The sequence below is a fragment of the Trichomycterus rosablanca genome, chromosome 2 (genome assembly GCF_030014385.1).
Source record: "Trichomycterus rosablanca isolate fTriRos1 chromosome 2, fTriRos1.hap1, whole genome shotgun sequence".
NCBI classification, from domain to species: domain Eukaryota; kingdom Metazoa; phylum Chordata; class Actinopteri; order Siluriformes; family Trichomycteridae; genus Trichomycterus; species Trichomycterus rosablanca.
This window is the reverse complement of record NC_085989.1, coordinates 6,277,459-6,291,047: the sequence shown is the minus strand read 5'-3', so window position 1 is coordinate 6,291,047 and position 13,589 is coordinate 6,277,459. Positions and strand designations below refer to the sequence as shown.

Below are 13,589 nucleotides of genomic sequence, written 5' to 3'. Positions count from 1 at the left end.
ATAGGTACCTGTCCGGGTGTATTCCTGCCCTTTCTCCTAGTGGCACCGGACCCACCTTGACCCTTATGCAGGATGGAGTGGTTACTAAAGACAAACTCTCAGATGAGTTATTGAGGTGTAAATGAGTTGTGGAGTTGATACCATGCGGTGGATAGGTACCTGTCCGGGTGTATTCCTGCCCTTTCTCTTAGTGGCACTGGACCCACCTTGACCCCTATGCAGGATGGAGCGGTTACTAAACACAAACTCTCAAGTAAGTTATTGAGGTGTAAATGAGTTGTGGAGTTGATACCCTGCGGTGGATAGGTACCTGTCCGGGTGTATTCCTGTCCTTTCTTCTAGTGGCACCGGACTCACCTTGACCCCTGTGCAGGATGAAGTGGTTACTAAAGACAAACTCTCAGATGAGTTATTGAGGTGTGAATGAGTTGTGGAGTTGATACCATGCGGTGGATAGGTACCTGTCCGGGTGTATTCCTTCCCTTTCTCTTAGTGGCACTGGACCCACCTTGACCCCTATGCAGGATGGAGTGGTTACTAAAGACAAACTCTCAGATGAGTTATTGAGGTGTAAATGAGTTGTGGAGTTGATACCCTGTGGTGGATAGGTACCTGTCCGGGTGTATTCCTGTCCTTTCTTCTAGTGGCACCGGACTCACCTTGACCCCTGTGCAGGATGAAGTGGTTACTAAAGACAAACTCTCAGATGAGTTATTGAGGTGTGAATGAGTTGTGGAGTTGATACCATGCGGTGGATAGGTACCTGTCCGGGTGTATTCCTGCCCTTTCTCTTAGTGGCACCGGACTCACCTTGACCCCTGTGCAGGATGAAGTGGTTACTAAAGACAAACTCTCAGATGAGTTATTGAGGTGTGAATGAGTTGTGGAGTTGATACCATGCGGTGGATAGGTACCTGTCCGGGTGTATTCCTGCCCTTTCTCTTAGTGGCACTGGACCCACCTTGACCCCTATGCAGGATGGAGCGGTTACTACCTATCCACCTCATGGTGGATAGGTAGTAACAAACTCTAACAAACTAGTTAAAAACAAACTCTCAGATGAGTTATTGAGGTGTAAATGAGTTGTGGAGTTGATACCCTGCGGTGGATAGGTACCTGTCCGGGTGTATTCCTGCCCTTTCTCTTAGTGGCACTGGACCCACCTTGACCCCTATGCAGGATGGAGCGGTTACTAAAGACAAACTCTCAGATGAGTTATTGAGGTGTGAATGAGTTGTGGAGTTGATACCATGCGGTGGATAGGTACCTGTCCGGGTGTATTCCTGCCCTTTCTCTTAGTGGCACTGGACCCACCTTGACCCCTATGCAGGATGGAGTGGTTACTAAAGACAAACTCTCAGATGAGTTATTGAGGTGTAAATGAGTTGTGGAGTTGATACCATGCGGTGGATAGGTACCTGTCCGGGTGTATTCCTGCCCTTTCTCTTAGTGGCACTGGACCCACCTTGACCCCTATGCAGGATGGAGTGGTTACTAAAGACAAACTCTCAGATGAGTTATTGAGGTGTGAATGAGTTGTGGAGTTGATACCATGCGGTGGATAGGTACCTGTCCGGGTGTATTCCTGCCCTTTCTCTTAGTGGCACTGGACCCACCTTGACCCCTATGCAGGATGGAGTGGTTACTAAAGACAAACTCTCAGATGAGTTATTGAGGTGTAAATGAGTTGTGGAGTTGATACCATGCGGTGGATAGGTACCTGTCCGGGTGTATTCCTGTCCTTTCTTCTAGTGGCACCGGACTCACCTTGACCCCTATGCAGGATGGAGCGGTTACTAAAGACAAACTCTCAGATGAGTTATTGAGGTGTAAATGAGTTGTGGAGTTGATACCATGCGGTGGATAGGTACCTGTCCGGGTGTATTCCTGCCCTTTCTCTTAGTGGCACCGGACCCACCTTGACCCCTATGCAGGATGGAGTGGTTACTAAAGACAAACTCTCAGATGAGTTATTGAGGTGTGAATGAGTTGTGGAGTTGATACCCTGTGGTGGATAGGTACCTGTCCGGGTGTATTCCTGTCCTTTCTCTTAGTGGCACCGGACTCACCTTGACCCCTATGAAGGATGGAGCGGTTACTACCTATCCACCTCATGGTGGATAGGTAGTAACAAACTCTTAACAAACTAGTTAAAAACAAACTCTCAGATGAGTTATTGAGGTGTAAATGAGTTGTGGAGTTGATACCCTGCGGTGGATAGGTACCTGTCCGGGTGTATTCCTGCCCTTTCTCCTAGTGGTACCGGACCCACCTTGACCCCTATGCAGGATGGAGCGGTTACTAAAGACAAACTCTCAGATGAGTTATTGAGGTGTAAATGAGTTGTGGAGTTGATACCATGCGGTGGATAGGTACCTGTCCGGGTGTATTCCTGCCCTTTCTCTTAGTGGCACTGGACCCACCTTGACCCCTGTGCAGGATGGAGCGGTTACTAAAGACAAACTCTCAGATGAGTTATTGAGGTGTGAATGAGTTGTGGAGTTGCTACCCTTTCTCCTAGTGGCACCGGACCCACTTTGACCCTATGCAGGATGAATTGGTTGCTAAACACACACACACTCTCACTCTCTCTCTCTCTCTCTCTCTCTCTCTCGAGCGCGCGCTCTCGCGCCGAACGTTTTTTATAGCGAGCGCGCGCACGGTGGCGGTCTCGTTTCCGAGTGTTGAGCAGCAGCAGCGGAGTCTCCGGTCTGTCTGTATCAGAAGCAGCGGTTTTACTCAGCTCATCACAGCGGGATAACCCGGCGTTACAGCCCGACTCGGGATATATTTCCACAAAACTGACAGGTAATTCGAGTTCGCTGTTGTTTTAGTAACGTTATTCGGGATGAGTGGGCTGAGAAAGCTCCGGAAAAGCGACACATAGCGTTAGCAGCGTGGGGGGAGGGGGGGGAGTGTTTTATGACCTACCACAGGACGCTCCGAGGCTGTTTAAAGTGCTCGGTTTTGTGTATTTATCTTCTGTTTCACTATGGAGCTGAGAGAAAGATGTCTTTTACGCAGCTGCGTGACTAAACACACCGAGGGAAGCTAGCTGGAGCGCTCGGTGTTCTGCTGTTGGGGTTTCTGAAGCCCCGGTCATTGTCGGTTGGTCTTCGTAACGGTATTTTGACTGGAAAAGTCGGTTGTTAATCGATTAGAAACGCGGCAAGGAGTTCGGTTTCCTTCCACGCTGCCCACCGTCTGGTCTCGACACGATTCAAGGTTACAGTGTCATCAGTTAGCACTGCTTTATTCCGAAAACAAGGGGGTTCGGTCCACTGCTTTTGGGGGATCCCGCTGACACTGTACAGCCGTTAGCTGCTAGAGAACGCGCATGAAAGGTCACGTGACCTGAACCCCATTATTGCATTTACAGTAGTGTTACAGTACACATTCTGAGCAATTAGGGGTTAAGGGCCTTGCTCAAGGGCCCAGCAGAAGCAACCTGACAGTAGTGGGGCTTGAACCAGCGACCCTTTGATTACTAGTACCTTAACCGCTAGGCTACAACTGCCCCATTATGCAATGCTTTCATGATCTGCCCTTTTGAGGTCAGAGCTAAAACCTCTACAGTCCTGATCTCAGAGCAACTAGAGATCCCAACAGGCTATTTTTAATCCTGGAATTTACCTAAAATTTACATAAGTGTGTACCGATCCACACCACTGGCGGTTCTAGACCATGTGAGGTGGGGTGGGGGGGGGGGGGGGGGGGGGTGCATTGTGCATTGTGGGCATTAAGAGGAAACCGTCGATATTCAATAGAATTCAACATTTTATTTATGCAGTTTGCAGTCTACATTTTCCTGAGTTTGATGTAAACAGATCAACCATTTAAGGCATTTGCTCTGCTTAAATGTCATTTATTCATTTAGCGTAGGGAGGGCCGAGCTGGTCGTCACAGGGGCACTGGCCCCTGCTGCCCCCCCCTAGAACCGCCACTGATCCACACATGTTTGGGCGATGCTAGTATACGATCATGCAGTGGTACAAGAACCGGTTTGACTATTTGATGCCCTGACAGCTGTCTGAAGAGGTACTTCCCTTTTCTAGATGCTCTAAATTGCTTCTAGGTGTGAAGAAGTGTGTGTGTGTGTGTGTGTGTGTGTGGTGCCCTACAATTGCTAAGTGCCCTATCAGGCAAAAAGGTCTGGCTCACATCTGACTTTCCCTTTCATCCCTAAGCTGTTCCCTGGGGTTGGGGTTTGGGTTCTTTCTGGCCCCTACAAATACTTATAATCCCCTACAGTCCTGATCTCAGAGCAAAATCAGACCCCATATTTATATATGGCGATCACATAATATTTATTTAAATTTGGGCAATACTAGCATACAATCATAAAGTAGTACAAGAACAGGTTTGACCATTTGATGCCCTGACAGCTGTCTGAAGAGGTACTTCCCTTTTCTAGATGCTCTAAATTGCTCTAAGGTGTGAAGAACTGTGTGTGTGTGTGTGTGTTGCCCTACAATTGCTAAGTGCCCTGTACAGCATCCACAGTGACCCAGACCACAAGATTAAAGAGTTTGTCTTTAAGAAGTTCAACTCATTTAGTCAAAAGAGCATTTGTCAGGTCAGGCACTGTTGTTGGATGAAAAGGTCTGGCTCACATCTGACTTTCCCATTTATTTCCTAAGCTGTTCCCTGGGGTTGAGCTTTGGGTTCTTTCTGGCCCTTACAAATACTTATAATCCCCTACAGTCCTGATCTCAGAGCAAGAAAAATATGAGACCCAAATTGGTTATCTCAGATCTAGTAAAATATCAGGGAACACCTTGTCACTGTTATAAATATTTTTTTAATTAAATATTAATCAATCATGAATTTGTATAGGCTGAGATTGAACCCCAATAAATATCAGACACCTACAGGCTACCATTGATTCTGAAATGTGACTAAAATGAACAAGGGGTTTCCCAATCTGTTACTGGATATTTGTATCTGGGTGATGTAAGCGGCGTGCAATCAAGGATTGCCAACCGGTCAAGTTTGACATATTTCCAATCATTATCTTCATACCACTGACAGCGGTGTGAAGAGTTTGGCATGTTCTTCCCATGTCTCCACATTTCCTTGGGGAAATGTCTGGTTTCTTCACACATTTGAAGCATATTGAAGGTAAACTGGGTACCTAAACTGCCCCTAAGTGTGAGTATTTGAGAGAATGTGAGTGAGCGGATGATTTAGTGCTCTGTCCAGAATGATGGATGAACAAAACAGCTGTTTAATCTTATCACTGAGATTTAACCTCAAAAACCCATACAGTCCTGATCTGAGAACAAGGGAATTTCTGATTGTGAAATTTTCCTAAAAAATGCTTACCCTCAATTGCCCCAGGTGTGACTGAGTGAGAGAATGTGTGTGTGTGTTGCTCTGACACAGGTTACTGCCCTGTCCAATATGTGTTCAATTTTCAGCTGGTCCTGGATCCACAACTGCCCTGACAAGGATGATGCACTTAGTAAATAAAGAAATTTGAATAATTGCACCAGTTCTGTCAATGTACAGTCTTGATCTCACTGCAAGAATAAATATTAGACCAAAACAGTCTTTTTTTGATCTAGTAATTTAACTAATTTTGCATAAAACAGCGTAAACCACTTGATGCAGTGACGACTGTGCAACTCGATGACTTTTCAACTTCTGTTCTGTCTTGTGCCCAGAATCCCTTGTTGCAACGGCATATCTCCGTCAAGGTTTAGTCTACACTTAATCTAAAATTAACAGAAAATTGACAGACACGTCTGTGTCTACAATCTAGTGCACTACTCTCAGCAGTAATGTGTCATCTTGTATTCCTGTTGTGCCACCCGAGTGCCATGTAAGTTGCAAATTTGCTGTATCATGAATTGTATCAGCATGCTGTATTCAACATTAGGACAATCAGTCACTGAACTGATAAAACACCTTGATTCTGTAACAATTCTCTTCTTAATAAAATCATCTTCCTGGTTTTCTCTGTGATTTACCACAAGTACCACAAAAACCCTAAATAGAGCATGTTTTTCACACTGTGTTAAACATAAGGAAGATGAGTCACTGAGTTGATTCAATAGGTGGTAATGCTGAGGGGAAATTGTGTGATAATGTGCCATAAATATTTACTATGCTAGACATGACAATATTGTGTCAATATTTTAATATTAGGGCTTGGCAATTTGACAGTATATTGCTGATACGACTGTTGTGGGCCTTGCTGTTATGACTCTGCACTGTTGTGTTAGTTACTTATCATAATGAGCAAGCTCATCAACAACATATTTTTCTTCTACAAGTCTGTTGTGAACAAAACGAACATCTCTCAGCCCACAGTTAATATGAAGACGTATTATAACAGGGGTTCTCAACCTTGTCCCTATTTTAGGGGCTTAGAATTTCCCTGAAACAACCCTACTCCCAGCTGTACCTGCTTATTTTTACAGTGCAGATAGTGAAGTGCATGTACTACCCAGTGTTAGGTAAGTACATTTCATACTGAAGGGTGAAAGTATTAGTGCTTACAAATGAAAATTGTTGGCACATTTGTATTTAAGAACATTAAAAAGAAAATCAACACATTACCGGTTTCGTAAGTGTCCCGCAAGCTCTTTTGAATCTCACGGCTCTGCAGTTGGGGTTTCCATCCCAAATTTAAAAACTGCTGTATTTTGACAATATGTCAAAATGGCAACATTAATGCTGGATGTTGTGTCTACAGTATTGATATGTCTGGATATAATTATGCTCTAAGGATCAATGCGACTGTAAGGGCAGTGGTAGCTTATTGGTTAAGGTACTAAACTAGTGATCAGAAGGTCTGATTCAAGCCCCACTACTGCCTAGTTGCCACTGCTGGGCCCCTTAACCTTCAATTTCTTGCACTGTGTTTGGTCACTATTGTAAGTCACGTTTGAGAAAAGGATCTGCTAAATGCTGTAAACATAAACGTTTGTACTTACTGCTTTATTACTCCATTGTTACTCGTTGTAGGGGGTGAAACAGATGTCTGGGGTAGTTCTCTTATTCTTTTTGTACAGTGTTAGGTGAAGTAAGCGATCGATAAAATAGATTCTCCAGTGCACAAAATGGGCAAACACCCCGTAGTGAACAAAGAGGATGAATCCGTTATGACAAATGACAGTTGTGTCAGTAGTGCGATATTAAGGCTGGGTAATATGGCAATATGAGGTCAAAATGCCAATATAATCCTGTTGTGATTATCTAGGGAATTGTCAGGTTTCAGTTCTTTATTACTCCATTATTACATACTGTATGTCTGATCCAGTTGTTTCATTCTTTAATACTGTGTTCGGGGGAAATAAGGGATCAGGTTTTCATTCTGTAACAGTTCTATTGTGAACAAACGGGTCAAACATCATTCAGTTTACAGGCAGGATGAAGTTACGTTATGAAAATATTCTGTCAATACTGCATTATTAAAGCTGGGCAATATGACAATATGTAATGACGCTCGGGTGACGGAGTGGTAAATTACACTAGCCCACTACCTCTGGGATCAAGGGATCAAATCCTCAGCAGCACTTTTGGGGGTCTACATACAGACATGATTGGCTGTGAGTGGGGGTTGAGGCCCCGCAAAAGATTGGCGTCCTGTCCGTGGTGCATTACTGCAATGCACCCGGTGATTTCAGGGCAGCCGGATGTCTACCGTGACCCTGACCATGATGAGTGGGGTTAAAACATGAAAATGGCTGAATGAACATGTGGTAACAATGTGCCTCTATAAACCCGTTATGTGTATCAAAGGAACTGTCAGTTTTAAAGCTCTCTAACCCCTAGTTTTTACCTAGACAGAATACAAGTGCCTATCGTTTCATCCTTCCTTCAGACTGTGTTTGGTACACTGGGGTTTCTCAAATAGGCTGTCATTCTGCAACAATTCTATTGTAAGCACAATGATGCCTCCAGCTGAGATGTAACCACAAACCCTCTTTAAGTGCAGATCTGGTGGAAAGAATAACCATAAGAATGAAAGGTATACAGTGTAGTAGATTTATAATATCTATTCATGAACAGCTATATAAAACAGTCTGTATCAGGTTATCAAGCGACTAGACTCCTGCAGCATGAGCACAGCCAGAGCTACTAAGTTGATGCAATAGGTTGAAATGTTTGGAGGAGATTGTGTAATAATGACCTTTTAATGTGCCATTACAAATAATGAGCATGCCAGGAGTTAAGGTGATATGACAATGCCACAATGATATTGTGATCTAAAAGCTGAGTGATATAACAATATAAGGTTAATATATTTACAGCAATCCTTTCTTGTGTTCTGTGTAATTTAAGCGTTCTTAGATTTCATTGCCTTTATTATTATAACTGTAACAAATCTTTGTGTCAATATTTTGATTCTGCTTTAGTCGGTATATTAAAGGTCAGATTTAACAATCCTGTTGGGGATAAAATTAACGCCTCATCTAAGATTGAATCCTAACCCCTTTAGTCTAAACCTGGGATGAATAACGAATGAAGAAACTCCAAAAGCTTGTAATTCTTGTATTGCATGATAAAAGCTGGTGATTTGACTTGGTGTCAAGGGATTTGTGTACTTCTGCTGCTTCATAAGTTGTTAGACTGTCGTTAAATACTGACACAAGTGACTGAATAGACATATTGTACTTTGTTCCAATTGTGTAATTTCCTTACTAAACACAAGCACATTTCTGAACAAAATGGAGCAATGGGTAAACTGCAAAGCAAAACAGAAAGCAGTAATGTGATGTGTAAACTGCCTATTATAGCTGTTGAATTGAAAACAGCACAAATAAGAAATTAAATTTTCAACCTTGTTTCTTCTTGATTATTATTTTTTTTAATCTATTTTTATTTATGCATTTTCTCCCAATTTAGCGTAGTCAGTTTGTCTTCCGCTGCTGGGGGATCCCTGATTGCAGTCGAGATGGGTATATTACTGCTCACCCTCCTCCGACCCGCACGCAGCCCTTAGCGGAACCCTGCACAGGCATTCTGCACAGGCGCCTCTCTATCTGCCAATCAGGGTCCTTACACAGCGTTTGAAGACCCCACCCACATAGTCCGGTCATCCCACCCTAGCAGAACCGTGTCTGCTGCAGGCACTGCCAATTATGCTTGCTGGATGGCGCCCAGCCGACCGGTGGCAACGCCGAGTTTCGAACCGAGGAGTTCAGAATCTCGGCGCTGGTGTGCTAGCGGAATATCCCACTGATATTCCCCTCTTCTTGAGTCTTTTTAATGTATTTCTTTCTTTCAACTGTTCCTGTGTTTAAGGTTCGCCACAGCGGATCATTCTGGCCATTATACAAAATCTGGCACAGATTTTACATAAGATGTCCTTTCTGATTACAAAACTCCTTATTGTTATTCAGGCTTGGGACCAGCACAAGTGCGCCTTGTAAACCTTCCGTAGAAAACAGGTGATGGTGCTGTCACGATTGGGTACACCACAAGCATTAATAAAACAGCTGTTTATGGCAAGGAGGGATGGAGGTTTAACACTTGAAAAACATTTTTTTTAACTGAGACTGTAAGATCTCAGTGGCAGTTGTCCGTCAATGTTGTTTAGTTACCAAAGTCTTTGTTGCCAAATCTGTGTTGTCATTTGAACTTTGTGTGTAATTAAGGCCAGTTTCTTTTTCAGTCCCATTAAAGTGAATGTCATTTATATGTAGATTTTCACATTTAAAAGCCTGGTGTGACTGAGCACAAACTTATCAAACCATAGCTTTGAAGTTGCCATGGTGGAACAGGAAAAAGCCTTCCCAAAACTATTGCCACAAACTTTAAAGCATATAATTTATTTTATTAGATTAGGTTTTATGTACTCTTCAAGGTAGGAATGAGGAAACTCAAGCCAGTCTAACAAATCATTTTTGTAATGTCTTGAGCTTTGTACAGGATGTGTGTTGTGGCACTGGCTAATATCCTTACCCGCTAATCTTATTAAACTGTTGACACCCTGTAAATAGAACACACTGATATCCTTCTTTTTACACAACTGTAGCTTAAAAATACATTTCTTACATTTGAAGTTAATATATTATTGCATGGAGTATTACTTCATTACCAACCCCCAGCAACCACCCAGCCTGTTTATTTTTTACTCTTGTGATCACCAGGCATTCAGACGTACATGTCTTATTTATGACTATAGAATAGTCGCTCGGGTGGTGCAGCGGTCTAATACGCTAGCCCACAATCGCTGAGATCTGAGATGCTGATTTGATTCTCAGCAGTGCTATCGTGCGTTAATAACGTGTTGTAATTGCTGGCCTGGTATGTGATCAATTAGTTTGAATGTACTAATACTGTATTTTATAGAGGTCAGGGTCTTCCTTGGCATTGCTTTCTCTCTCTCTCCTTTCCTTTTTTTCTGTTTTCTTAGCCGATGGAACATTCTAGTGACCTTAAACGCTGTATCAAGACTTAATTACTAGGAAGCCTTTGTGTGATCATCTTCCTCCGGGCCAGTCTTATAGTGTGTGGTGACCTTTAAAGAATTATACATGCATGAATGGTTTATTAAATAACTAGAACAGGCTAAATTATTGTCAAACCCATATCCTGTCTGCCATGACACATGAGCTATTATTCATACCTCGGTGGAGGGGCCAACAGCTACTTGGGAAAATGTTCTGATGTTCCTCGATGCCAATTTTTACTCCCAACTCCCCCAGGCAGCTATTTTTAGAGATGCAATGCCATACCCCATCTGGTTAAATAGAAAGGCATTTATATTGCAGCATTTACTTGCTGCATAGACATTCGTTTTTGTTTACATGATCCATTTACATTTCACATTTAAAAATAGATGTAAACACTGACAGGTCCGTGTGCATGTAACCACAAAGCACACATTTGGTAGGTCTTACCAGGAAAGCAGCATGAAGTTGCCTAGTTTAAAAATACAACCTTCTGGGATTGGAATAAAAAGCACATAAAAAGATTCAGATTTAAGTTCAGTGTCAGTTTTTTATGTTTTTTATAGGACTAGGTGAGTTGGAGAAAGTATTAACACAATTATGGATGGATATTTGGCCTACTTTTGACTATTTTTAGATATCTGCTTCTGTTAAACAAACAGCATTCAAGTGAACAAATGATTTCATTTCATTTTAATTTGCATCAACTGCTTTATCCTGGTCAGGATCACAGTTTCCCATTTCAGCAGGGAACACTGGGCGCTAGACAGGAATACACTGGGCGTCAATCCATTACAGCGCTTCAGCCACATATTTCCACCATGACCATGACCATGACTATATTTTAGTCATACGTTAATAGGAACGTTACATTTTGAACAGACACCAGATTTTAAACTTCTCATTTATCATTTTTTATGATCTCTGTGAACAGAATGTCCAGCGAGGTCCAGCCTAGGCCGGACGACAGTCCCAATACAAGCGGAGGGAGTTCCGATGCTGAACAAAGAGATGTAACATCCTCAGCACAGCCTGACGATAGAGAACGGGAGCGGGAACAGGCTCCACCAAAAAAGAAAGAGGCCAGGATTGCCAACAAGACTCCTGCTAAACTTTCCACCAGTGCCAAGAGGTAAACATTGTTCAAACATCGGAAAATGATTGCTCTGCTTTTTTACATGAATCAGTAAGAGACACGTGAGTTAGAGTAAAGGCACGATCCACCCTCACTGTTCTACATTACTGCTGTGTTAACTACATATTTCATTAAATAAAGTATAGACTCATTTATATGAAACCTTTTTTTGTATTTTAATAGGACACCTTAAGCTTGTCTGATAAGTTTGTGCTTTATGTGTGTATGCATGTACATTCATTGTTCTTAGATCAGTCATACATTCTCTCCTTCAGGTGGAGGTGTACTGTAGCCAACCAGAATTTTCCTAAATGTAAATTAGCATCATTAATTCTTTTTTTTATGCCTTTAAAAAATACACTGAATTTAGCAGCTAAACTGTACAAATAGATGTTATCACAGCAGCTCACCCAGCGCACTGCGTGTTTGAAATGTGAGGCAGGCAGAAGCATAATAGAAGCACTTAATCAGCATTTCAACCTTTCCCTGCCTGCTCCTTGAACCCAGAAATGTGCCACCTCAGGAAAAAAAAAACTGTTCTCAGATTACACGATGAGGTGTAGAGTCTGCAAAAATGACACCGTAACGATACTGCCGAGCCGGAAAAAAATCCTTACTGGGTTTACACTGGTGTATGAGCCGGACATCCCATAATACTGCTGTTTGGAGTGAGTTTCAGCATTCTATTTAACTATAATTTCATCTCATTCATTTGCTTCAGTTAGCTTGTACATACGTTTATTGTCTGATTTATGAGCCACACCTACCAAGTTAGATGTCCTTTGTGTGTATACAAGTACTGAATAATTGACATTAGTCTGTCTTTTGCTTTGGTGAGCTCTTGTAAGAGGCACGCTGCTGGTAAGTGGTAATTACATGAACCTAGCCATTGGGAAAGCACAAACCAGGGCATCCTCAGTGCCATAAATAGAAGGGTTGCGTCAGGTAGGGCATCTGGCATAAAAACTGTGCAGAATTAAAGATGCGGATGAATTAATTGCTTTGGCGACACTTAACAGAAGCATCTCTTGCTTTATACACTTTGTCAAGCACCTCTTCCACAATCTGAAAAAATAAAAAAATAAAATGCTCCTTGACCGGTTACAATTTTGTTGGGATTTTAAACCACCTTAATGTCAGTACTGGCAGCACTTCAACCAAACATAAAGACAGAAGCAATCTGTGATTAAAGAATATCCATCGATGAAAGACTAGCGAAGGATTAACACTGAGAATAAAAATAGCTCTAGTCTCTAACGTTACACATACTACATTTGCTAGCTACATGGTACACAATATGGCCAAAAGTATTAGGACACCTTCTAATTATTGAGTTAAAGTGTCTGTTATACCCATTGATATAGAATTATTTATACTGGATATAATTATATGGAAACAGTTTGGAAAGACCTTGTTCTATACTATGCTTCAGTGCACAAAGCAAGGTCCATGAAGACATGGATTGTGGAGTATGTATGTAGGAACAGTGGTCTTCACAGTTTCCTGACCTCAACTCCATTGAAAACCTTTGGGATGAATTGAAACATTGAAGGGCAGTGATAGCTCAGTGGTTAAGGTACTGGACTAGTAATCAGAAGGTTGTCGGTTCAAGCCCCACCACCACCAAGTTGCCACTGTTGGGCCCCTGAGCAAGGCTCTTAACCCTTAATTGCTTAAAATCATGTTCAGTCATAAGTGTAAGTCGCTTTGGATAAAAGCGTCTGCTAAATGCTGAAAATGTAAATGACTGCAATGCATATTTTTAGAACAGAATGTCCAGTAAGGTCATAGTCAGGTGTCCACATTCTTTTGGCTATATAGTGTATGTGTTAAAAAAAAAAAAGAGATCATATGAATTATTTCTTTGTTACTGTTTAATAACCTGCACTATGCATGAGGGCACTCGGGTGGCGCAGCGGTCTGCTGCGCTATCCCACTCTGTTAACGTATGGTCAGGCGTCTACACAGGCATGTATCTGAGAAGATCTGTAAAAAAAAAACAATGTCCTGTCCATTGTTCTTGCTTTGCGCCCTGTGTTTTCTGGTGG

General features: G+C 42.3%; 1 protein-coding gene across 1 annotated transcript in view; it reads left to right on the top strand.

The window, feature by feature from the left end:
- Positions 1 to 2,670: 2,670 nt before the first annotated feature.
- Positions 2,671 to 13,589, top strand: part of LOC134329251 (ubiquitin-conjugating enzyme E2 E2-like) — a 64,135-nt gene continuing 53,216 nt past the window's right edge. The window contains exons 1-2 of the mRNA XM_063010460.1: positions 2,671 to 2,808; positions 11,341 to 11,538. Coding sequence (XP_062866530.1) covers positions 11,342 to 11,538 — 197 coding nt within the window. The 5' untranslated portion in view covers positions 2,671 to 2,808; position 11,341. The remainder of the gene's footprint in view (positions 2,809 to 11,340; positions 11,539 to 13,589) is intronic.